The 26,995-nt window shown below is 44.4% G+C and overlaps 1 protein-coding gene across 1 annotated transcript in view; it reads right to left on the reverse strand.

Annotated features, from left to right (window-relative positions):
* Positions 1-26,995, reverse strand: part of LOC137342237 (PGAP2-interacting protein-like) — a 77,638-nt gene that overhangs the window by 12,721 nt on the left and 37,922 nt on the right. Inside the window, exons 8-14 of the mRNA XM_068006424.1 lie at positions 25,223-25,339; positions 23,335-23,414; positions 22,944-23,049; positions 20,840-20,975; positions 17,645-17,794; positions 11,740-11,884; positions 8,294-8,355 (exon numbers count right to left, since the gene is read on the reverse strand). Of these exons, the coding sequence (XP_067862525.1) occupies positions 8,294-8,355; positions 11,740-11,884; positions 17,645-17,794; positions 20,840-20,975; positions 22,944-23,049; positions 23,335-23,414; positions 25,223-25,339 (796 nt within the window). The remainder of the gene's footprint in view (positions 1-8,293; positions 8,356-11,739; positions 11,885-17,644; positions 17,795-20,839; positions 20,976-22,943; positions 23,050-23,334; positions 23,415-25,222; positions 25,340-26,995) is intronic.

The raw sequence follows: 26,995 nt of genomic DNA on the forward strand, positions 1-26,995 counted from the left end.
CCATCAGAAACCACCCAGCGACCTCCATCAGCCACCCAATCACTGGAAGCCAGCCACTCACCAGCTGTCAACCCTAGAAACTAGCTTGTCACGAGGAGCCATCTACCATCAGAAAGAAAGCTAGCAACAAATCCACCACCAAAAGCCAGCCAGCAACATGCTACAAGAAGTTATCCAACCCTTAGAAGCCAGGCATCAGGGTCCTGTCAGCCCACAGCCACTAGAAGCCAGCTAGCCACCCATTCATCACCAACCAGCCTCTAAAAGCCACCCGTCCTACAGCCACCAGAATAAGGCGGAACAGTCCGATTCTCCAGATTATGGGAGCAAGGGCCGTGGAATCATTAAGGGAGCCAACGAGAGAAACTGACAGTAGACACAGGAAGTGGTAGAGCCACCAGGAACAGGAAAGGAATTGGTAGCAGGAGTGGGAAAGCCAGCAGGAGCAGTAGTGGTAGAGTCTGCAACTAGAAGCTGGCAGATTTGATTTTTGATACCAGCAGAATGACAGTGCAGCAGGAGAGCCTGCAGCAGCTAGAGATACACAGCTGGAATAGTTTAAGTTTTTGTTTGTTTTGAGTGGGATTTTTCACACTATTACAGCCTCAGTTTGATTGTTAGTACTGTTACTGAAGTTGCATAAGGATTAGATGTCCCTCTTATCCACCCCTTTCCCAATAAGTTGCTAGTGTTTACATCTATTATATACTGAAGAATGCTGAGTGGGTCACAACATCCTATCTCAAAATACATTGAAAGTTCCAATGTTGAGCTTTGTCAGTGGGAAAACTCATTTTTAAAAGTGTCACTGTTGTAATACCTATAGGTGACACTGCGATAGGGGTTCGCAATGTTAAAGGTCATGTAACATTAGCTGTTAAAACAATAACTGCTATAGTAGATTGACAGTTCATAGTAAAAAGAACTGTTTAGTCTGCATGCAGTTTCAGGCTCAGGTCACCATGTGTCACTGTGGAGTAGCCTGTCTCAGCCTTTGTTGTCAGTCATTAGCCATGTTGGTACAAGGGAAGCAAGTAGGCAAATTTAAATTTATTAATATTTTGTCCAATTGCAAGTTTCTGGGACCCCCCCCCCCCACTCATAGCTGGCTGCTGTTCCTCACTGCCCTGTGTGTCCTTGTTCCCGGCCACCCCACTGAGTCCATAGTTCATGGCCCTCGCTTCACCTACCATCCGAATCCGCTGGCCTCTGTAGTTGCCTCCACCGAGATCTCAGCCCTGAACTCCCTTCCCCTCTTCCTCCCTTTCCAGTAACTACTGCCAATATCTCAGGCCCACCCCACCCTACCAGCTTCTGGTGCAGCTGCTCCCTCCTGAAATTTACTGCTGACAAGCTTTAGTCTTTCCCTTTTCACCCTCCACCGCCACCCACCCCCCCCTCCCCCCGCCTCCCGCCTCATCTTGATGACTTCCTGTGACTTTTCTCATTTTCTCCAGTGTTCCAGTCGGCTTATGTGTGTCCCATTCGTGGGCCATTCATCACAGTCAGCAATACAGCCTAACACTCTTCTCCCTCCACCCCCCATCCCCAGAAAGCCTTTTATGGTGGGATGCACATTAGCATCAGTACCAACCCTCTGAGATTGCAGGAACATAAACAAACACATCAGATCGTAGGGCCAACAGACAGATTGAGGCAAGCGACAGCTTACCAGTCGAGTTGTACTCGGCTCTGTGGGACCGGATAGGCCCAGACCTACTGGAAGTGTATGGGAGTATGCTTCTGACAGGCAGCATGTCAGAGTCCATGAAGAAAGGCATCATCACCCTCATCTACAACTGGATGAGGGAAGAAATCAAAAATTTCCATGCTAAATGTCAACTACAAGATTCTGTCTAAGACCATAGCCAACAGGCTCAAGTCTGCTCTAGAGCGGGTGATCCACCCGGATCAGACCTGTACTGTAAAATCTCTGATGGCCTTGCGCAGCTCAGGAAAACGATCACCTATGTGCAGTACGGGGGTGGGGGAGGGTGAACACCTGCCTCATCAGCCTGGACCAGGAGAAGGCCTTTGACAGAATATCTATCCCACACGTAAATGATGGACATGCTCTCCAAAATGGGTTTTGGGGAGGGAATCAGTGATTGGATCCGACTGCTCTACGCGGACGTCCGTAGCGCAGTCCTAATCAACGGGTGAGAGTCAGAGAGCTTTCCAATCAGATCTCGAGTCAGGCAGGGCTGTCCTTCGTTGAGGGTTCTATAACAAGGGGACATAGATTCAAGGTAAAAGGCGGGAGGTTTAGAGGGGATTTGAGAGAGAACTTTTTCACCCAGAGGGTGGTTGGAGTCTGGAACTCACTGTCTGAAAGGGTTGTGGAGGCAGGAACCCTCACAACATTCAAGAAGCATTTGGATGAGCACTTGAAATGCCATAGCATACAAGGCTACGGACCAAATGCTGGAATATGGGATTAGAGTAGACAGGGCTGATGGCCGGCGCGGACACGATGGGCCGAAGGGCCTCTATCCGTGCTGTATAATCTCTCTCTCTCTCTATGACTCTCACCATGGTCTTGTTCCTATGTTGTATCAAGCCATTTGCCGCATCCATCAGGAAGGTATCGAGGGGTGACGATCCCAGGGAGCGGAGGCTCTCCGATTAAGGCCTCCCTGCCCTGATCAGCAGTAAGTCCACACATTGATGGCCACCTGCGACAGTTTCGAGCTGGCCTCGGGCCAGAGTCAACCAAAGTAAAAGCGAGGCCACGTTCTTTGACAGGTGGGAGACCCAGTTCTTTGTCCCCTTCTGACTACCTGAAGGTGCTTGGGACCTGGTTCGGGGGCCCCCTGGCCTGCACAAAGAGCTGGGAGGAGTGGATCGCCAAGCCCAAACAGAAGCTTGGAATGTGGGTGGGCGATCCCTTTCCATAAACGGCAGGAATCTGATTATAAGGTCTGAGGTACTCATGGTGTTGCTCTACGTGGCTAGGGTCTGGCCCATTCCCCACTACTCCACCGCCACAGTCACCCAAGCTATCTTCCACTTTGTCTGGAGGTCCGAGGTAGAATGCATTTGCAAGGCCACCACATACAAGCCACCAGACAAAGGGGGCGGGGAAGAGCATCCCCAATTTCATTCTGATCCTGATGGCCACCTTTATGTGTGGCTACCTCAGGATGTGTGTAGACCCCCAATACGTAAACACCAAGTGTCACTACATGCTGAGTTTCCACTTGTCCAACACACTGAGAATGCTGGGTATAGCTACGCTGGCTGAGCAGGCACAGGGCGTCCCGTCCACCTGGACCGCCCCCAACCTGTCCCAGGTGGAGAAGTTCCTGAGGAGGAACCCCTTCGACCATAAGACCATCAGACAGTGGTCAACAGGAAACGTTGTAAGAGTCCTGCAAGGAACTGAGAGGGTGGACTCCATCGGTTTTTTCCCCAACCAGACGGTCGATGCCATTGGCAGAACGTCTCATCGCCGGAATTGACTAACAGGCACCTGGATGGTGGTGAAAAAGGCCCTCCCATGGTCCTTCCAACATGCACGGAATCTCAGCGCTACCACGAGCTGCCCTTGACACTCTGGCGGAGAGGAGAACGTCGCTTACTCCTGATGGGCTGCCCCTTTGCACAGAGGGTATGGAGAGAGTTGCGTTGGTATCTGTCCCAGTTCATCCCCAACAGCTCAGTAACACAGAACACTGCTCTATGGGCTGTTCTCCACGACGCACATCAAGACAAATATCACTTGTGACTGGAAGACCATCAACTTGGTGAAGGAGGCCCTTTGGTCAGCCCAAAACATGCTGGTCTTCCAGCTGAAGGAGTGTCCGACTGGCACACTCGAAGGTCAAGGAGTATGTGCTGCGGGACGCACTGAAGCGAGGTGCGACATACGCAAAGGCTCTATGGGGAAAGGCCACTGTATAAAGTCACCCCACCCTGTATTACACAATGTATTAGAAAATATGTACTGTGTTTTAAAAATTGTAACAATAAGATCATAGTGTATACGATCTGTACTGCATTGCTTTGAACTGCTGTGCTGCATTTTGTGCCCTTTATTTGAACTGTGTGTAAACCATATGTATCTTTTAAATTTTATGGAATAAAGTATATTTTGAAATTTTAAAAAAAAGTAGTTGGCTTGAAGCTACTTTAAGTTTCTGAGCCCATTTAGTGTGACAGGACATGAAAGCCAGTGTTGTTCAAAAATCATGAATTTAAATGCAAGTGCTGGAAATCTGAAATAAAAACAGAAAATGCAAGAAAAATACAGTCAGCATCTGTAAACAGAAAAGACAAGTTAACATTTTGGGTGCAAAACCCTTCAAGGTTGTTAACCTGTTTTTTCTCTTCACGGATGCTGAAGGGCCAGCGGTGGTTTCTTCTTGCATTTTCTGTTTTTATTACAGTTTCAAGAAGTGTTTCCAGGATGACTTCCTACAGCTCAAAATTACTAAGCTGGAGAAACAATTGGAGACATTCTGCACAAGGACGGGAGAAAGGGTAGGTGTACTGCAAGCTACAGAGGAAGAGATGTGGATGACCATCTGCTGGGAAAAAAGGAGGGCTCTGGTAGAGGCAGTGCAGCAAGCTTCTGGGGATCTGAAATTGTCCAAATCGTATAACCACATTAAGACCATAAGAGATAGGCGTAGGCAATTTGGCCCTTCGAGCCTGCTCCGCCATTTAATGAGATCATGGCTGATCTGATTTTTACCTCAACTCCACTTTCTTACCTTTTCCCCATATCCTTTGACTCCCTTGATCAAAAATGTGTCTTAACTCAGCCTTGAATGTAATTAATGACTCAGCCTCCACAGCTTTTTGGGGTAAAGAATTCCAAAGATTCACGACCCTCTGGGAGAAGAAATTCCTCCTAATTTCCGTCATAAATAGACGACCCCTTATTCTGAGACTATGCCCCCTAGTTTTAGATTCCCCCATGAGGGGTAACATATGTTTCAATAAGATCGCCTCTCATTCCTCTAAACTCCAATCAGTATAGACCCAACCAGTTCAATCTTTGCTCTTTTTTCTAATTTGTTCATGGGATGTGGGCATTGCTGGCAAGGCCAGCATTTATTGCCCATCCCTAATTGCTCTTGAGATGGTGGTGGTGAGCCACCTTAAACCGCTGCAGTCCGTGTAGTGAAGGTTCTCCCACAGTGCTGTTAGGTAGGGAGTTCCAGGATTTTGACCCAGTGACTATGAAGGAACGGCGATATATTTCCAAGTCGGGATGGTGTGTGACTTGGAGGGGAACGTGCAGGTAGTGTTGTTCCCATGTGCCTGCAGCTCTTGTCCTTGTATGTGGTAGAGGTCGTGGGTTTGGGAGGTGCTGTTGAAGAAGCCTTGGTGAGTTTCTGCCGTGCATCCTGTGGATGGTACACACTACAGCCACTGTGCGCCGGTGGTGAAGGGAGTGAATGTTTAGGGTGGTGGATGGAGTGCCAATCAAGCGGGCTGCTTTGTCCTGGATGGTGTCGAGCTTCTTGAGTGTTGTTGGAGCTGCATTCATCCAGGCAAGTGGAGAGTATTCCATCACACACCTGACTTGTGCCTTGTAGATGGTGGAAAGGCTTTGGGGAGTCAGGAGGTGAGTCACTTGCCGCAGAATACCCAGCCTCTGACCTGTTCTTGTAGCCACAGTATTGATATGGCTGGTCCAGTTAAGTTTCTGGTCAATGGTGACCCCCAGGATGATGTTGGTGGGGGATTCAGCGATGGTAATGCTGTTGAATGTCAACGGGAGGTGGTTAGACACTCTCTTGTTGGAGACAGTCATTGCCTGGTACTTGTCTGGCGCGAATGTTACTTACCACTGATCAGTCCAAGCCTGAATGTTGTCCAGGTCTTGCTGTATGCTAGCTCGGACTGCTTCATTATTTGAGGGGTTGCGAATGGAACTGAACACTGTGCAATCATCAGCGAACATCTCCATTTCTGACCTTATGGTGGAGGGAAGGTCATTGATGAAGCAGCTGAAGATGGTTGGGCCTAGGACACTGCCCTGAGGAACTCCTGCAGCAATGCCCTGGGGCTGAGATGATTGGCCTCCAACAACCACTACCATCTTCCTTTGTGCTAGGTATGACTCCAGCCACTGGAGAGTTTTCCCCCTGATTCTCATTGACTTCAATTTTACTAGGGCTCCTTGGTGCCACACTCGGTCAAATGCTGCCTTGATGTCAAGGGCAGTCACTCTCACCTCACCTCTGGAATTCAGCTCTTTTGTCCACGTTTGAACCAAGGCTGTAAAGAGGTCGGGAGCCGACTGGTCCTGGCGGAACCCAAACTGAGCATCGGTGAGCAGGTTATTGGTGAGTAAGTGCCGCTTGATAGCGCTGTCGACGACACCTTCTATCACTTTGCTGATGATTGAGAGTAGACTGATGGGGTGGTAATTGGCCGGATTGGATTTGTCCTACTTTTTGAGGACAGGACATACCTGGGCAATTTTCCACATTGTCGGGTAGATGCCAGTGTTGTAGCTGTACTGGAACAGTTTGGCTAGAGGCGCAGCTAGTTCTGGAGCACAAGTCTTCAGCACTACAGCCGGGATGTTGTCGGGGCCCTTAGCCTTTGCTGTATCCAGGGCACTCAGCCGTTTCTTGATATCACGTGGAGTGAATCGAATTGGCTGAAGACTGGCTTCTGTGATGGTGGGCATATCGGGAGGAGGCAGAGATGGATCTTCCACTCGGCACTTCTGGCTGAAAATGGTTGCAAATGCTTCAGCCTTGTCTTTTGCACTCATGTGCTGGACTCTGCCATCATTGAGGATGGGGATATTTAGAGCCTCCTCCTCCCGTTAGTTGTTTAATTGTCCACCACCATTCACGACTGGATAAGACAACCCTTCCATACCCGGAATCAACCCAAAGCCTTCTCTGAACTGTCTCCAATGCAAGTATAGTACATAGTGTTGGTTACCTATGATGCAGACAAGGACCGAAAGAGAGGGAGGGAAATCGCAAAATGCAGCAGTTACACAGGCAAGTGGTAGTTTGAGGGGATTTATCATTAGATGGATAGCCAAATGAGCTCCTGTGTTGTGAGATTCTATGCTAGGGAGGAAAGTGTTGGGGTGGTTGATATAAAGCAGGATGTCATCTGCATAGGGGAATATTTTATGCTCTATAGCCCATGGATGTGAGGGTTAGTTCATGTGGCTGTAACTACGGATACTATGGATAGGGAAAATAGGAAGTGGGGGGATAAGGACCATCCCTGCCTGGTCACTTGCTGGAGAGGGACTGCAGAAGAGATATAGCCACTAAAGCATACAAAGGATGAATGGTTAGACTGGAAAATTTGACCCTCATCTTCTGAAAGTGTCCCTAAATGCTATTTGCTCAAGCATGGCAGAGGGCAGCTCCATTCTTCCCGGTGGAAGGTTTCTTCTGCATCCAGGAACAGCAGCAGGGCGGGCATGTTCCAGCATTTCATTCATGGTGGTTCTTCTACTTCCCCACCCACCTCCCGACGATGTAGCCAATTTTAAAAAAATGAATTGTAACTGACTTGCTCCGAAGTCTCCTTATCAACCTCCAGCAGCCACTTGCACAGATCTAACACCAACTTTTATTTGAATAGAAACTAGGCTTGGAATTTCCTTGGAGCTGCCCCAACTCCACCAGTGTAATTTTGCTGGGAGTGTGTTGGGGAAAAAAAAACGGGGTTTCTGTTACACTTTTGCCAAAGTTAGGGCAGCGAAATAAGAACATCTCCAAGTAAATTACGGGCAGAAAAGGAATATATGAGAACAGTGTAAGTGTGCTGAATTTTACAACATATCCCCTATCCCCTTCATTGCAATTTCACAGACACTTAAGGAAAACAGAATTTGAATTGGAACAAAACATTATTTTGGGATAGTATGGGGAAAGGACTTGAGCAATTTCCATACATGTGCTGCAAACAGACAGCTTTCTATTGTCACAGAATCCTGACTCACTGGTTAATATATAAATAATTCTTAAACATTCGTAAATGTCATTCAGAAATAGTATGGAGCATGAACTCATCTGCACAAAATGTTTTGGATGTGATTTTGAACAATTCAGCAATGTATTTTGCCAGTTCGCTCCTAGCAACTGGTAAATTTCTCTTCTGGATGGAAATGCAGCTGCAGCTAGCCAGACTGAATACTGACAAGATATGCTACAGATACACTCTCAGTACTCCAGGTAGATTGTTGTGTCACTATTTTTAGAAATTATACGTACCACCATAGATCCACGAGCAAAGTACTTATTCTTCACTCTTAGCAGATAACTGCCCAAGGCAAATATGCCAAAGTATTGCAACTAACCTTATTAGTCCACGGTACATGATGTACTCGCACCATCTATGTGGATCACTGTGATCTATGTCCTAAAAGAAAAATAATGATCAAGGAAAATGGAGAGGTTTTTGGAAAGAGGGTTAACATAGACTAATTGGATGAAAGTCTTCTATCTCTGCTGACTTCAAATAGCCCATTTTATTTTACTCTGGTTCCTTAAACATGGTTTCAATTTTAATAAACCGTTTATTTGCTCTTTGGCAACCTAGTAACTGCTCCTTTTTCATCACAATCTACTGATTCACAAGCACATCCAATGCACTTTCTAGATTCCTCTAACAACAGATGTTTTATAAGAATTGAATTACATACTGTACAAATTTGATAATATATCTCATTATATATTCCACAATAAATGAAGTCAAAACTTAATCACTTGTTTCCAAATCAAGGTTCAAAAAAGTAATTTCCCTCTCTATTTGTTTGCTTTTTTTAAAATAGGAATAAATCATATGTATAAATCATTCCCCCACCCCCTTTTCTATTAATCCTATTAATATGGCTGACCATCCCCTATTTTTAAGTTCTGATGAAGGGTGCGCACCCAAAACGTCGAATGTCCATTCTATTCACAGATGTCGGTTGAATTGTTGTGATTTTCTTAGGTAAATTGTAACAATTCTGGACACATCGGGATACATTTTTGTGAGATCCATACCTCTAGTGGGGACTCAGAGGCAGCTGGTTAGGGAAAGCTGGTGGGGATCGGAAAGACATGCTGCCCACACTTTCCAGCCATCAAAAATTGATGGACAGAAAATCACAGACAGACTACCTGCAACTTTGCAATCCCCCCTCTTTCCCCCGCATTTAATGTTTTCATTCAAGTTAGCAACATAAATGTATAAAGTCTAAAACAATCAGACTGGTAATCATTGCTCACGTGTCCTTTGTACAATGCCACTTGATAGATCTCTGACCCTATAAGTTAAACTACTTCTGTTTTTTTTGTAATTCGTTCATGGGATGTGGGCGTCGCTGGCAGGCCAGCACTTATTGCCCATCCCTAATTGCCCTTGAGAAGGTGGTGGTGAGCTGCCTTCTTGAACCACTGCAGTCCATGTGATGAAGGTTCTCCCATAGTGCTGTTAGGTAGGGAGTTCCAGGATTTTGACCCAGCGACGATGAAGGAACGGCGATATATTTCCAAGTTGGGATGGTGTGTGACTTGGAGGGGAATGTGCAGGTGGTGTTGTTCGCATGTGCCTGCTACCCTTGTCCTTCTAGGTGATAGAGGTTGCGGGTTTGGGAGGTGCTGTCGAAGAAGCCGTGGCGAGTTGCTGCAGTGCACCCTGTGGATGGCACAAACTGCAACCACTGTGCGCCGGTGGTGGAGGGAGTGAATGTTTAGGGTGGTGGAGGGGTGCCAATCAAGCGGGCTGCTTTGTCCTGGATGGTGTCGAGCTTCTTGAGTGTTGTTGAGCTGCACTCATCCAGGCAAGTGGAGAGTATTCCATCACACTCCTGACTTGTGCCTTGTAGATGGTGGAAAGGCTTTGGGGAGTCAGGAGGTGAGTCACTTGCCGCAGAATACCCAGACTCTGACCTGCTCTTGTAGCCACAGTATTTATGTGGCTGGTCCAGTTAAATTTCTGGTCAGTGATGACCCCCAGGATGTTGATGGTGGGGGATTCGGCGATGGTAATGCCATTGAATGTCAAGGGAAAGTGGTTAGATTCTCTCTTGTTGGAGATGGTCATTGTCTGACACTTGTCTGGTGCGAATGTTACTTGCCACTTATCAGCCCAAGCCTGGATTTGTCCAGATCTTGCTGCATGCGGGCATGGACTGCTTCATTATTTGAGGGGTTGCGAATGGAACTGAACACTGTGCAATCATCAGCGAACATCCCCATTTCTGACCTTATGGAAGGAAGGTCATTGATGAAGGTCATTTAATATAATGGGTCATTTGCTGGCTCTCTCTGCCTTCCGGATGTTTCTGCCTCTCTCTGTGTTTTTTTTTCTCTGTTTTTTTTCCCTGTTTGTTTTTTTGTTGAATGTGTATTCGGGGGTTCTGCAGGTGACACCTCTCTGTCTGAACACGGTGATTGCCTTGGCAACGGGCAGTTGCAGGGGCAGTCTGTAAACACCATGTATTGTTCTATATGTATAAATGCGTAGGCTTCAAGGAGCTCTTGAAACATTTGCCTGAGGAAGGAGAAAATCTCCGAAAGCTTGTGAATTTAAAATAAAATTGCTGGACTATAACTTGGTGTTGTAAAATTGTTTACAATTGTCAACCCCAGTCCATCACCGGCATCTCCACATCATTGATGAAGCAGCTGAAGATGGTTGGGCCTAGGACACTGCCCTGAGGAACTCCTGGGGCTAAGATGATTGGCCTCCAACAACCTGGCATTATATTCAGGTCACATTTCTGAATGTTGAAATCACAAGTAAGGATTATTGTCAAGGATGGTATGTCACATGATCCAGCTGCAACAAAGTGAACTCAAAAAATCTATTAAAATATTTTGCTCCACAGCTTCAGAATTTTGCTCCAATCCCTGTTAAAATGATCTTTAAAAACAACATGAATTTCCTTCAAACCCATTTTTTTAATGTTTTAATTAAGCTTTACTCTTTGATAGACTTGTGTACTTCATATATAAAAGCAAACAAGCAAAATTGGAAAGTGGTTAATATTTGCTTACTTCATAGAATTATAGAATCTTACAGCACAGAAGGAGGCCATTCAACCCATCATGCCTGTGCTGGCTCTTTGAAAGAGCTATCCAATTAGTCCCACTCCCCTGCTCTTTCCCTATAGCTCTGCAAAATTTTTCCCTTCAAGTATTTATCCAATTCCCTTTTGAAAGTTATTGTTGAATCTGCTTCCACCACCCTTTCAGGCAGTGCACTCCAGATCGTAACAACTTGCTGCGTAAAAAAAATTCTCCTCATCTCGCTTCTGGTTCTTTTGTCAATTACCTTAAATCCGTGTGTTCTGGTTACCGATACTTCTGCCACTGGAAACAGTTACACCTTATTTACTCTATCAAAACCCTTCATGATTTTGAACACCTCTATTAAATCTCCCCATAACCTCCCTGCTCTAAGTGAACAACCCAATTCCTCTAGTCTGTCCATGTAACTTAGTTAGAAATGGACTAAATTAGCTCACTTTTGATTTTGCAGGCTTATAATAGGCATGCATAAATAAGATGCCTCTATGTAAATTAGAATCAGGATTTTAGGGCTTTTCTTTCAAAGAACTATTTCAGGTATCAGGTTTGATAGGTTTAGGTCATTTTACATGTATCACACATCTGAGCAGTGGGAAGTTTGTACGCCCTCTGTAGTGGAGATTACAGTGTCACAATTAAAACTAAAATAATAAAACACAATATTAAGAATGAGGTTATGCTTTCACATTTGGTTCACTTTAATTTCTCGTGAATATGTCCTTACCTTTACATTTCCAGTTTTTGTAAGTTGTATGTAGTCTCTGGAGCCAGGTTCAGAAGTAATGTAACCCAGAAATACAACAGGCTGTGGGATTTCCTTCAGTAAATTAGAAACGTACTCTGCCTGCAACTTCCTGTCTAGATCATCCCTGACAAAAGCAAATAAGTTGAGCAAACCTTGTAATACAAAGAACAATTGAAATGTTACACAAAAATACAAGTTTTTGGAGTCTTTATCAATAGACAATAGTCCCCACTCCTGTTATCATACTGGAAATTGCATGTATGCATCATTGGTGAGGACAGGGTCAGGATCAGCTGTGATGGCTCCCAAGGCTGAATGATTTGCTGATACCCACTGTTTAGTCTTACATATGAAGAATGCCCACAAGAGTGAGGTACTGAAGGAAAGTTGCCACCCATGGAACCATACCCCAGTATGAGTCTACCCCTTGGGGGAGGGGGTGGGAAGAGGAATGTAGACGAAAACAACGAACTGCTTAGGTGGAGCTGTCCTGGCCGGCCTCCCACCTTGCACCCTCCGTAGACCTGAGCTCATCCAAAACTCTGCTGCCCATATCCTAACTTGCACCAAGTCCCGTTCACCCATTACTCCTGTGCTCACTGACCTACATTGACTCCATGTCCGGCAATGCCTCGATTTTAAAATTCTCATCCTTGTTTTCAAATCCCTCCATGCCCTCGCCCCTCCCTATCTCTGTAGGGAGTCCTCCAGCCCTACAACCCTCCGAGATCTCTGCGCTCCTCCAATTCTGGCCTCTTGCACATCCCTGATTTTCATCGCTCCACCACTGGTGACCATGCCTTCAGCTGCCTAGGCCCTAAGATCTGGAATTCCCTCCCTAAACCTCTCCATCTCTCTCTCCTTTTTTAAGATGCTCCTTTAAACCTACCTCTTTGACCAAGCTTTTGGTCACCTGCCCTAATATCGCCTTATGTGGTTCGGTGTCAAATTTTGTTTGATAACGCTCCTGTGAAGTGCCTTGGGACGTTTCACTACGTTAAAGACACTATATAAATACAAGCTGTTGATTGCAAAGGAAAATTTGAGGTACACATTTTCTCTTCTCAGCAAACCCTACCCACCAACTGACAGTCAAATTGATGGAGAAGGGAATGAATCCATCTTTTTTGTAGAATCCATCTTTTTTGTAGAAACCTTATGCAGCAACATCACAAATTCTGTTCTACTAACAAGAATGCGGTCTACAACCCACACTGTCCATTCATGTCTGTGAAGTGGGACTTTACGATGCACAAGATTCAACACAAAAGGCTAGAAATTACTGCTGCCAATTATATCGTACAAATGCTTAATGAACTTGTATCAAATTCCTCTCCACAATTTTAAAACAAAGGGGTTAACACCTCTGCTCAAGTAGCTAAGATGGGAATTTGTTATATGAACGTATTAGCCGCTCATACAATAACATAGCCAATAATAATAATTGTAAACAATTTTACAACACCAAGTTATAGTCCAGCAATTTTATTTTAAATTCACAAGCTTTCGGAGGCTACCTCCTTCCTCAGGTGAACGATGTGGAAATGAAGTCCTCGAAATGAAGTCGCATTTATAATTCACAGAACAATGCTGGTGATAACAGACAGTTTTTTCAACTGCCCGTTGCCAAGGCAATCAGTGTGCAGACAGACAGGTGTTACCTGCCAGGTCTCAGAATATACAAATCACCAAAAAAAAACAACAAACAAAAAAAAAACAGAGATAGAGAGGTAGAAACATAGAAAAGACAGCAACTGACCCGTTATATTAAAAACAGATAACATTTGTTCGCTGGTGGGGTAACGTGTAGCGTGACATGAACCCAAGATCCCGGTTGAGGCCGTCCTCATGGGTGCGGAACTTGGCTATCAATTTCTGCTCTACGATTTTGCGTTGTCGTGTGTCTCGAAGGCCGCCTTGGAGTACGCTTACCCGAAGGTCGGTGGCTGAATGTCCTTGACTGCTGAAGTGTTCCCCGACTGGGAGGGAACCCTCCTGTTTGGCGATTGTTGCGCGGTGTCCGTTCATCCGTTGTCGCAGTGTCTGCATGGTCTCGCCAATGTACCATGCTCCGGGGCATCCTTTCCTGCAACGTATGAGGTAGACAACGTTGGCCGAGTCACAGGAGTATGAACCATGCACCTGGTGGGTGGTGTCCTCTCGTGTGATGGTGGTATCTGTGTCGATGATCTGGCATGTCTTGCAGAGGTTACCGCGGCAGGGTTGTGTGGTGTCGTGGACGCTGTTCTCTTGAAAGCTGGGTAATTTGCTGCGAACGATGGTCTGTTTGAGGTTGGGTGGCTGTTTAAAGGCGAGTAGTGGAGGTGTGGGGATGGCCATAGCGAGGTGTTCGTCGTCATTGATGACATGTTGAAGGCTGCGGAGAACATGGCGTAGTTTCTCCGCTCCGGGGAAGTACTGGACGACAAAGGGTACTCTGTTGGTTGCGTCCCGTGTTAGTCTCCTGAGGAGGTCTATGCGATTTTTTGCTGTGGCCCGTCGGAACTGTCGATCGATGAGTCGAGCGTCATATCCCGTTCTTACTAGGGCGTCTTTCAGCGTCTGTAGGTGTCCATCGCGTTCCTCCTCGTCTGAGCAGACCCTGTGTATTCGCAGGGCCTGTCCATAGGGGATGGCCTCTTTGACGTGGTTAGGGTGGAAGCTGGAAAAGTGGAGCATCGTGAGGTTGTCCGTGGGCTTGCGGTAGAGTGAGGTGCTGAGGTGCCCGTCTTTGATGGAGATTCGTGTGTCCAAGAAAGAAACTGATTCTGAGGAGTAGTCCATGGTGAGCTTGATGGTGGGATGGAACTTGTTGATGTTATCGTGTAGTCTCTTCAGTGATTCCTCGCCGTGGGTCCATAGAAAGAAAATGTCGTCGATGTATCTGGTGTATAGTGTTGGTTGGAGGTCTTGTGCAGTGAAGAAGTCCTGCTCGAACTTGTGCATGAAAATGTTGGCGTATTGGGGTGCGAATTTGGTCCCCATGGCTGTTCCGTGTGTTTGGGTAAAGAACTGGTTATCGAAGGTGAAGACATTGTGATCCAGGATGAAGCGGATGAGTTGTAGGATGGCGTCCGGAGATTGGCTGTTGTTGGTGTTGAGTATTGATGCTGTCGCAGCGATGCCGTCATCGTGGGGGATACTGGTGTAGAGTGCCGAGACGTCCATCGTGGTGAGAAGTGTTCCTGGTTCAACTGGTCCGTGGGTACTGAGTTTTTGTAGGAAGTCTGTAGTGTCGCGACAGAAGCTGGGGGTTCCCTGTACGATGGGTTTCAGGATGCCCTCGATGTATCCAGAGAGGTTCTCACACAGGGTTCCGTTGCCTGATACGATAGGACGTCCAGGTGTGTTGGCTTTGTGTATCTTTGGGAGGCAGTAGAAGTCTCCCACGCGGGGATTACGTGGGATGAGAGTGCGTAGGATGCTTTGAAGGTCTGGATCGAAGGTCTTGATCAGTTTGTTGATCAAGACCTTTGACCAGCGGACAAAGGAGGAGCCATAGTCATACAGAACAGGACGGACTATTGCAAAGAAGCATACCGACAACTGGACAACCAGGAACACTACAGACGGTTACCCGCAGACCCGACCAAAGAACACACCCACCAGCTCAACAAACTGATCAAGACCTTCGATCCAGACCTTCAAAGCATCCTACGCACTCTCATCCCACGTAATCCCCGCGTGGGAGACTTCTACTGCCTCCCAAAGATACACAAAGCCAACACACCTGGACGTCCTATCGTATCAGGCAACGGAACCCTGTGTGAGAACCTCTCTGGATACATCGAGGGCATCCTGAAACCCATCGTACAGGGAACCCCCAGCTTCTGTCGCGACACTACAGACTTCCTACGAAAACTCAGTACCCACGGACCAGTTGAACCAGGAACACTTCTCACCACGATGGACGTCTCGGCACTCTACACCAGTATCCCCCACGATGACGGCATCGCTGCGACAGCATCAATACTCAACACCAACAACAGCCAATCTCCGGACGCCATCCTACAACTCATCCGCTTCATCCTGGATCACAATGTCTTCACCTTCGATAACCAGTTCTTTACCCAAACACACGGAACAGCCATGGGGACCAAATTCGCACCCCAATACGCCAACATTTTCATGCACAAGTTCGAGCAGGACTTCTTCACTGCACAAGACCTCCAACCAACACTATACACCAGATACATCGACGACATTTTCTTTCTATGGACCCACGGCGAGGAATCACTGAAGAGACTACACGATAACATCAACAAGTTCCATCCCACCATCAAGCTCACCATGGACTACTCCTCAGAATCAGTTTCTTTCTTGGACACACGAATCTCCATCAAAGACGGGCACCTCAGCACCTCACTCTACCGCAAGCCCACGGACAACCTCACGATGCTCCACTTTTCCAGCTTCCACCCTAACCACGTCAAAGAGGCCATCCCCTATGGACAGGCCCTGCGAATACACAGGGTCTGCTCAGACGAGGAGGAACGCGATGGACACCTACAGACGCTGAAAGACGCCCTAGTAAGAACGGGATATGACGCTCGACTCATCGATCGACAGTTCCGACGGGCCACAGCAAAAAATCGCATAGACCTCCTCAGGAGACTAACACGGGACGCAACCAACAGAGTACCCTTTGTCGTCCAGTACTTCCCCGGAGCGGAGAAACTACGCCATGTTCTCCGCAGCCTTCAACATGTCATCAATGACGACGAACACCTCGCTATGGCCATCCCCACACCTCCACTACTCGCCTTTAAACAGCCACCCAACCTCAAACAGACCATCGTTCGCAGCAAATTACCCAGCTTTCAAGAGAACAGCGTCCACGACACCACACAACCCTGCCGCGGTAACCTCTGCAAGACATGCCAGATCATCGACACAGATACCACCATCACACGAGAGGACACCACCCACCAGGTGCATGGTTCATACTCCTGTGACTCGGCCAACGTTGTCTACCTCATACGTTGCAGGAAAGGATGCCCCGGAGCATGGTACATTGGCGAGACCATGCAGACACTGCGACAACGGATGAACGGACACCGCGCAACAATCGCCAAACAGGAGGGTTCCCTCCCAGTCGGGGAACACTTCAGCAGTCAAGGACATTCAGCCACCGACCTTCGGGTAAGCGTACTCCAAGGCGGCCTTCGAGACACACGACAACGCAAAATCGTAGAGCAGAAATTGATAGCCAAGTTCCGCACCCATGAGGACGGCCTCAACCGGGATCTTGGGTTCATGTCACGCTACACGTTACCCCACCAGCGAACAAATGTTATCTGTTTTTAATATAACGGGTCAGTTGCTGTCTTTTCTATGTTTCTACCTCTCTATCTCTGTTTTTTTTTTGTTTGTTGTTTTTTTTTGGTGATTTGTATATTCTGAGACCTGGCAGGTAACACCTGTCTGTCTGCACACTGATTGCCTTGGCAACGGGCAGTTGAAAAAACTGTCTGTTATCACCAGCATTGTTCTGTGAATTATAAATGTGACTTCATTTCGAGGACTTCATTTCCACATCGTTCACCTGAGGAAGGAGGTAGCCTCCGAAAGCTTGTGAATTTAAAATAAAATTGCTGGACTATAACTTGGTGTTGTAAAATTGTTTACAATTGTCAACCCCAGTCCATCACCGGCATCTCCACATCAATAATAATAATAACCAGGCTTAAATATTTTCTCCCAGACGTTTAACAAATTAGCAGTTTTAAACCAACACAAGAACAAGGGGTGACCATCCAGTATACAAGATATCTCCCTTTAAAACATTTGGGCCTATATAGCAACGCCCTGAAGTATAGAAAAATATAGAAATAAGGGACGGGAACCCTTAAATTGTTAAATGAATATAAGAAAATTTACTTACTGGTCGTTGCCAAAGTGAGCAACAACAAAGTCCACCAGATTCCCTGAAATGTTGACAGTCATCGAAATGGCAGGAGCAAGCTCTCCATGTGGGGACGGAAGAAGATGGTGCACGGACTGAACTATAGGGTATCTCGACAGAACCATTGTCCTAAACATCAGAAATTCATAAGATTTCAGGTCAAGTAGGCAGTTGTACATTCATTTTGACTAGAAAATTGTTAACCAGAGAATCTATCCATTGCATCATATGTAAGAATCATAACATTCATCAGTTTCAAGAATACCAGTATCTTTAACACTTAAAAAATAGAAATGAAAAAGACACAAATGCTAGAAATTTGAAATAAAATGGAAATTGCCGGAAATATACAGTAAGCCTCTCAGCATTTTAAAAGACAGAAGTTAGGTTAACATCTTGGGTAAAAACCCTTCATCAGAACCCTCCATAGGGTTGCCCAAAACAGAGGGGCAGGGAGAACAACAGGTAAAGATCAAGGGTGAAATATGCTAATTGCTATGATAAAGAGACAGCCAATGGGTAATTAAGTAACACTTGAATTGATTTTTTTTAAACTGGAAAGAGGTAAAAAGTGCTGGGTGATATAAAGGTCATCTCAGTCAGGTTGAGAAAAGGCAGAAGGTAAGTAAAACAGAAGTGAAAAACAGAGTGTGAAGGGAGAAAGTGACAGGAAAATGGGGCAAGTCAGTTCAGATCTGATGTTGCAAAACTCACTGTTCAGACCAGAGGGTTGCAGACTGAAAATGAGAAAGATGGAATAATATTCTAAGGTTGGTTAGAGCAGCATTGCAGCCACAATTGGCGTTTGGCCACACCAATATAGAGGAGACCACAATGTGAGCTGTGAACACTATATTAGATTGGTGGAAATACCTATAAATCAATGTCACGCATGGAATTGTATTTGGGGCTCCAGACAATGTTGTAGGAAGAAGTGAATGAACAGATATTGTATCTGCCACTGGAAAGTGCATAGGAAAGAGTAGCCAGAAGAGGAGGTAATGGAAGATTGAACAGTTCCTCTATAAAAGTCAAGAGGGGATAGATGTGCTTGGTGCTGGGATCACATTGTAGATTACATTGAAATTACAATGTGGAAACAGGCCATTCGGACCAACCAGTCCGTGTTTGGTGTTTATCCTCCATGAGCTGTAGTCTTAATCCCACGTGCCTGCCCTGTTCCCCCCTTTCCTTCAACCACCTATGTAACCTCTTAAATATTGACATGGTCTCTGCTTCAATCACTAATTTCACAAGTGCATTCCACAGCCTCACTACCCACTGTATAAAAAAGTTTCTCCTGCTCTCTGTCCTAAATCTCTTACATTTAATCTTATATCTATGTCCCCTCAATCTAGACCCCTCAAACAATGTAAACAATTTGTTTCCCTCTACTCTGTTCCACCCCTTCATAATTTTAAAAACCTATCAAATCTCCCTGTAATCTCTCATGTTTTAACGAAAACAACTCCACTTTTTCCATGTCTTTCTTTGTATTTTTGCTGTACCGCCTCAATTGCCTCAATATCCTTCCTATAGTGTGGAGCTCAAAACGGCATACAGTACTCCAACTGTGGTCTTACTAAAGTTTTCCATAGATTCACCATTACATTTCGACTTTTGTATTCTATACTTCTTGCCATAAAACCCAATATTCCATTAGCTTTTTTAATGGCTGTATCAACTTGAGGTAATTATTTTAATGCCTTCTGAACCTGAACTTTTAAATCCTCCTGTTTTTCAACATCACCCATCCGCACCCCCTTGATCAACTCCAAAGTTAATTTCCCCAGCCAGTTAAGAGTTACTTTTTTAAAAATCAAAATGTATGACCACAAACAGGTGGCACAGACAGTGTCAAGAGGTTGAGCGACACCAAGAGAAACAGGGGTCTCTCCTACACTACAGAACAAGACCATTAAAATTACATTCACACCAATCACAAAGATCAACACTGCTGTGTTCAGTGTGTCTGAAGGAGAGAAAGGAGGGGAAAAGGCATAGAAGGCTGTGTGGGAGTGGTGGCTCTGTAAGAATACTGGGTCCAGAACTTCCTAGAAATGATCAAGACATGAGGGAAGACTTGCATTTTAATCTGGAAGAGACACGGATCACCCGCAAACCTGGTCTAGACCTGCTTCAAAGGGCAGTTCATTCCAGCTCTCCAGAAAACAAGCCTCTTCTAACTGTGCTCTGAGGTACATACTCACATTGTATCGGCTCTTTCAGTCTATGAAAAATACACTAAAGAACAAAACCAGGCAATAAAAATAACTACGGAGATAAAGTGTTGTTTATTATATTTCAGAATCTCTTACTTTTGGAAAGTAATATTGATTTTTGCTCTTCTATTAAGTAGTAAAGCAAATTGGGGAACAACTTTGGAGTGTCCAAGCAACGATGGGATGGCTGGGGAAATTAACTTTGGAGTTGATCAAGCACCAATTTAATATTTTTTTGATAATGCTTAGGTTTATGTACCTGATGTTTAGGAATGGATGAGCTGGCTTGATGTGGGCACAGTTATGAGCAAACCTTAAGGGTCCAATGTGAGACAAAAAAATTGTGAAGCATGTTTTTACTGACATGTAGCGTCCAATTTCATTCAAAATGTAATATGTGAAATAGAGTTTCCCTATTTTTGATGGAGCTTATGGCAAAGCCTCTCTGTACCATGCAGCTGTAGCCTGCTGGATAAAACTATAGTTGGGAAAATAATGAGTGTAATGGCCTCTGTAGTCACCACAGAGAAAGCTATCAACATTATTCCACCCAGTTTAGAGGTGAAGCGACATTTACAGCAGCTGAGGGCACACCTCACCACCACCCAATATGACTGTTCACAGCTAAAGTGAAAATACTGCACAGGTTACTAAATTTAACAGGAATGTACCCTTTTGCCTGCCAAAATAAGCACTGTTTCCATCTGGTGGTAATGGTCAATGGTGGTAATAAAAATTAGGGGGAAAACGAACAGTAATTCAAACTATTACCAAATCAAAACATGAAAATTAAGTGGTAAGTAAAACAGCACCGGCAGTAGTAATCAGAGGAACATTCTGTCCATTGTAAGCGAAGCCTAGGACCACACAATCTTTTAACTATTTAAGCACCAGATTATAAACTGATATGCTAATTAACAAGTTTTGTATATAGTTGTCATCAAGGACTTACCCCCAGGTGTGATCTTTTGTGCTTGGACCAAAATCCATGTAAAAACCCAGTTTCTCTCCCAGCCACATGGTGAGATCGTTGTTTCCCAGAAATGGTTTGGAGGCATCACTTTCCAATATGGTAATTAAATCAGCACCTATTATCAATAGCAAGAGTGCAGAGTCAGAAAGGTCAGAGGCTCTACTGTTCACAATTGAAAGAAATGCACAATCTTTTAGATAAAAGGTACTAAAATGTCCCTTAGTTGCCTTTAAGGCCTACCCTGCAACCAAGTTTTCAAGTAAATGAATCTGGTTTTATTAAAGGCCCATGTATAACTGTCTTTTTTCTGTTCAGCAGGATGTTGAAGGGATATTTGTGCTGGTGAAGGGATATTTGTGCTGGTGAATGGAAAGCGTTCTATTTCAGGAACCCAGGAGTAGAAATTGGTTTACACCAGTTTTCAGGCACAGAATAGGTGCCGCATGTGGAGCACACGCCTAATAACGTGGCTATAACTAAAGCTCCAAATTGGTGGCCCCTGCCTTATTTGAATAGAACAGGCGGATTGCTAGCACAACTCATACTGTTGACTGCCAGCTCGCCTAATGAGGATGTCAATATCGCACGTTGTTAAACCATTTAAAGGCAGCCTGCACCTCAAAGAGGACGTGCACTTTGGCTGCAGGCAACTATTACTGAAGATAACTGATAATGGCAGGCAACAACAACTTGCATTTATATAGCACCTTTAATGTGGTAAAACCTCCCAAGGTGCTTCACAGGAACGTTATCAAACAAAATTTGATACCAAGCCACATAAGGAGATATTAGGAGACAGGTGACCAAAAGCTTGGTTAAAGAGGTAGGTTTTAAGGAGCGTCTTAAAGGAGGAGAGAGAGAGGCAGAGTGGTTTAGGGAGGGAATAGCAAAGCTTGGGGCCTAGGCAGCTGAAGGTGGCTGAGCAGGGGAGTGCCAGAAGCATTGCTCTCAGGACATGGCTGCAATGCTGAAAAAAAGTTCAATGACCTCACAAGTTAAGCCTCCTAACTCACATCTCATTACTCTCTGCTTAGCCCTACAACTGCCTGTAGCCCCAGCACTCTCAACCATTCCCTCCTCTGATTTCCATCACTCTCATCCAATCACTGCAGCACACTTCGCTCCACCTCCTTCTGCACTTACTGTAGTGCTCTACTCCTGCTACTGTCCTCATTATTACTTCCCTCACCTCTTCACACTTCCGCCATCTTCCACATACCAGCATACTATTCTACCCTCACGCACATCCTCAAAGCATCTCACTATTCTAACACTGACACTCACTTGCTTTTTTGCAGGACAAGCTCTCACACAATAAGAGGGAGCAGGCGGCCACAGGGGGAGGGACACCATTCATCCATGTGCTTCCCGACTGAAAGAACAAATGATATACATCGTGGACAGGGGGCACGTCAAGAGTGTAGCAACTGGAGAGGCTGCAGGACAAGTCCGACAGGGTTTTCCCTCCACACAGGTTTGATGCCTGGTCTAAGCCGATTTAGTTGATCTTAAGTAGAGTGGCAACAGGGAGAATACAATTGGCGTCAGTGCCCCTGGCTAAGAAAGGAAAAATTAACCACGCTTCCAACTCCGTACTTGAAGAGAGAGAGAGTGTGTGTGTGTGTGTGTATACATTGAGTCAGGACAGACTGTTTGGAGGGGACATCGCAATCGGCTGCTACACACAGTCTAGGCTCAAACGTGAAGAATGGCCAATTGGGTGAGATGCTCCAGTCTCACACCAAAGTGGTTGACTCTTAACTGACCTCTGAAGTGGCCTAGCAAGCTCCTCAGTTGTATCAAACCGCTAAATGCAGCGGTTGAAGGCGGCTCATCACCACTTTCTCTGAGCAACTAGGGACGGGCAACAAATCCTGGCCTTGCCAGCGACGCCCAAATCCTGGGAATGAATTGTAAAAATACCCATACCAATAGAACAATACACAAACAAGGAATCAACATTTTCAGGAGAAGAGGACAGGGAAAAAAATGCCAGATAAAAAAGGAAACAAAAGCAGTAAAATATTATTAGAATGACTATAATTTAAAAAAAATATATTAAGTGCAGAAAAAAAAAACATACCTGTCTGTTCAATAAGCTCAGCAGATCTTTCTAAACTTGGCCAACCACGATTGTCAAATCCAAATCTGTACGACCATATCATGGCTGAGAAGTCTTTCTTCACAGACTGGTCACAAAAGGTAGAAGCAACGGGGAAGAAAATTAAGAAAATATATGAAGGTTAATCATAGCAAATCTTAAGAAAAATACACTTAGAAAAACTGAACAAATTGTGACACATTTCCAATTATGAGGTATATGCCATGAACAGGGTAATTTTCATAATCAGTTTTGGTTTATCTCTCTTACATCATCTGCCTGTTCTCGTAAAAGTTCTGATTGAATTGAAATACATTCTTAAACTCTGTATGAATAGAAAAAAATTAAATATCTTACAGACCAGGACACTCACCGGGTTGAGTAATTTCTTCTGATACAACATGAATCGATGTCCTAACCCTAACAGGCCCACACCTACAAACAGCCAAAGCACTAAACAGGAAATAGTGTAAAATTTGAAAAAAATATTTTCATGTTAAAAATGGGATTTTTCATTCTAACAATTGTTATCAAGCACAGTATTGTAAACTACAATAACAAAGACACTGTTTGAAGGTGGTTTTAAAAACACAACATTCAGACATTCAAGTAGTCAATCTAGCAACATTTTGAATTTATCCGTTACAATGAATAATATAGCAGGATTTCTGAAGACATAAGAAGGTTATGTATTTTATGGTGCATCAACTTTGCTAATTTATCCAAGGATAGATGGTGTTTATCCCAGAGAGTGCTGGAAGAGACTAGGGAAGAGATTTGACAATCATTATGAGGGAGTCATTCACTGTTCACAAATATTACTTTAAATTAAAGTGCAACAGTAGAGCACAAGTACAAACTAGAGAAGAGTACTTTTAGGACTGATAGCAGGAATTTTTTTTTCACATAAAAAGTCATCAACATGTGGAATAAACTTCAAATAGAGTCGTGGAGTCAAAAACCCTGGAATCATTTAAGAAACAATTAGATGTTGCAGTGGGGTAGTATTAGGATCTTTCTGGATGGATAAAACAAGATAGAATCATAGAAAGAATCATAGAAAGGTTATAGCATGGAAGGAGGCCATTTGGCCCATTGAGTCCACGCTGGCTCTATGCACTAGCAATCCAGCCACTCCCACGTCATATCCTTGTAGCCCTGCACATTTTTTCATTTCAAGTACTTATCCAGTTCCCTTTCGAAGGCCATGATTGCAAATTTAGGCCTTTTTATATATTGCAATTTTTAAATAAACTAGCAGCTGTTGCTCTTCGATATGAAATTTAAACCAATATCAGAATAAATTCAGAGAAGAAGGAAAGTTCAAAGTACTTCCCCATTTCAAGTAAAAACATCAAGTTTCTTACAGACAGCAGAAGCCTCAAGTTGATATCCCTCACTTTTAGGGTGATATAACTGGTGAGAAAAATCCCTCTGTGCTCCAGGAATAGCCAATAACAGGGCCAGCAATGTCCAATCAGCCCAAGACCCAGTTTGGAGCCATGGGATCAGAGGTTGGGAAATCTACACCCCATCAGTGTTATTTTATTCCCCATATTGGAAACACCAAAATACATCCCATGGTTATGCCAGGATGCAGTACCCACATTGTAGTAAACCAGAAATAAAAACAAAAAATTGGAAATGCACAACAGGTCAATTAGTATCTGAAAGAGAAGATAGGTTAGTGTATCAGGAGTGACTCACAGTCAGAATTTGAATTTTGATGAAGGTTCACATCAAATATATAAACCTATCTTTCAGATGCTAATTGAGCTTTTGTGCATTTCTAGTATTTTCTGTTTATATTTAAGATTTCCAACATTTGTTGTTTTACTTCTCGTCATATTTCCTCCACTTATAAACCAAATGTATGCCTTTCTATGTAGTCACAATCACCAATCATTCTGATTTAAATGCCTGCTTTTAAAACAGAATTAAAGCAATTTAATCAATATTTGAATTATATATTTTTAAAAGGCTTCCTGGAACTTATGTTTGAAAATTATATTATAAATTTTAGCAGTTTAAATAGTGTGCTGCACATAATGAATTATTCAAGGAATGCTGCTTTCAATATTTCTAAAATGCAAGATCTGTTAATGGGGATTTTCTCAAAGCAATTAAAGTCGAATCCAGATTTCAGACCTGGATTTATGTACATCTACACTGATAAATCCAAAAGAGTACAGAACAATCTACATACAATGAAACATGTCAGTTAAGTGAAAGTGTAAATACATTATCTCAGTGCCACTTACATAGTTTGACATACTTTGCCAAGAGTTTGAAAAGAGTCACAATACTGGTTTCTGATAGGAAAGATTTAGACCGTCGACCATAGAATAATCCTAATCCAATCAAGTGCATGAGCACACCTGGAAAAGGAGAGAAAGTACAAATTGAGGACTTGATTCACAAACTTTATTATTCTGTTAAAATGTAGTTTCAAAAAAAAAATCTGCAGACAAATGACAGGAAAGTGCACAGTGATAAATCAACAAAGGTTTCTGTGCATTAGGGCTAAAATGAAGTTTTAAAAATAATTTAGTTTACAGCTTCCTTCTCAAATGTTTTCAAACAGATGGTCAATAAGGGCAATAGAAATAAAAGTAAAAATGGAGTGAATCACTGAGCAGTTACAACAACCAAGTCACAATCAATTCTCATTGCTAGCCTCGGGGACAAAAGTCCTATAGTAAAACTGTCAAACCATAACAGAGACCCAGAAGTCTTTCTGACACAGAAGGGTGTATGACAGGGGAGTGTGAAAAAGAAAGCAGAATAAGTAAACTAAATAGTGTTTCAGATTTCATTAGCGTCAGTGCAAATCAACCCAACTATCCTGCTGAAACAAAATATATTTTAATATAACTGCAGTACTTACCATAGATAAAAACGATAAGGCTCAAAATGTAAAGGAACTGGAAAAAGATAACACAGGTGGGGTAGATATTTTAATGCCTGCATGTGTGTAGACTGTAGCCTTATTCATTCAGCAACTGTTTTATAGAAACCCTATAACAAGCAATTTACATTTAAGTCAATATCAGCAAACTTTTTTTTAAATCACCTGCAATTTTCTTCTCTCCCTTTTAGCTGACCGCTCACACTAGGATTTGGTACAGTCAGCATTCTGATACCTTGCTCAAGTGGCCATTCTTCATGTGTGAGCCTGGCCAGTGTGTCAGCAGGCTACTTGGCCCTGGTGGGTATCAGAACCAAGCCCAATCAAGTCCTCACATACATACAAGAACTTTCCAGCAGGGGTCACTGGATATCAGTTAGAAGTCGGAACAGAAATGCATTTTATCCATTCCTACCCTAAGCATGAGTCAACTGTAGTGCTCCACTGCAACCCCAGCTGAAATTGGTTAACTCAGCACACACAGGAAGACTGGGATTTTCTTGGCCTGTTGATTCAGCACCGCACCACATGATTCATTTCCCCACTGAATCATGGAGGCAGAAGAGGAGTGTCATCAAGCATTTACCAAGCTCAGTGGTCTGTGTGAAAATTTCACCCCAGCAATGTAACTACTGTGTGAGTGCACTGGGCCCGGATTTTCATTCCAAGCTGTGGAGAGCCGGGAGGGGAGCATTTCCGGACGGAAACCCGGAAGACTTTGGGGGTGGGGGGTCGAGGTTAGATCCAGGGGTCAGGCATTGGGGGGGGGGGGGGGGAAGGGGGTGGTCGGCCGGCCGGCCGGCCGACCGATCGGGGGGGGGGGGGAGGTGTTGGATCACGGCAGGTAAGCTTGTAGGATCTGGAGGAAACATTCCTGCTCCTCCTGGCTCATAAGCAGTGCAATAAAAGCACTTACCTGCCGATCCGGCCCTTCTCGCCTCCTCTCATGTGGCAAGAATCAGAAGGCTCAGAATTCCCGACCACCAAGAGTTATAAATAAAACAGCTATTAAAATGGAGGCCTGCAGCCTCCTTAGAAAATTTTTACTGACCGACCCGCCTCCTGAGAGCGGGTTGGTCACCCACCCTTCTACCCGCCTCCATTAAAGCCGGAAATGTGCGGGTTG

This window comes from Heptranchias perlo, chromosome 1 (genome assembly GCF_035084215.1).
Source record: "Heptranchias perlo isolate sHepPer1 chromosome 1, sHepPer1.hap1, whole genome shotgun sequence".
In the NCBI taxonomy this organism is placed as follows: Eukaryota; Metazoa; Chordata; class Chondrichthyes; order Hexanchiformes; family Hexanchidae; genus Heptranchias; species Heptranchias perlo.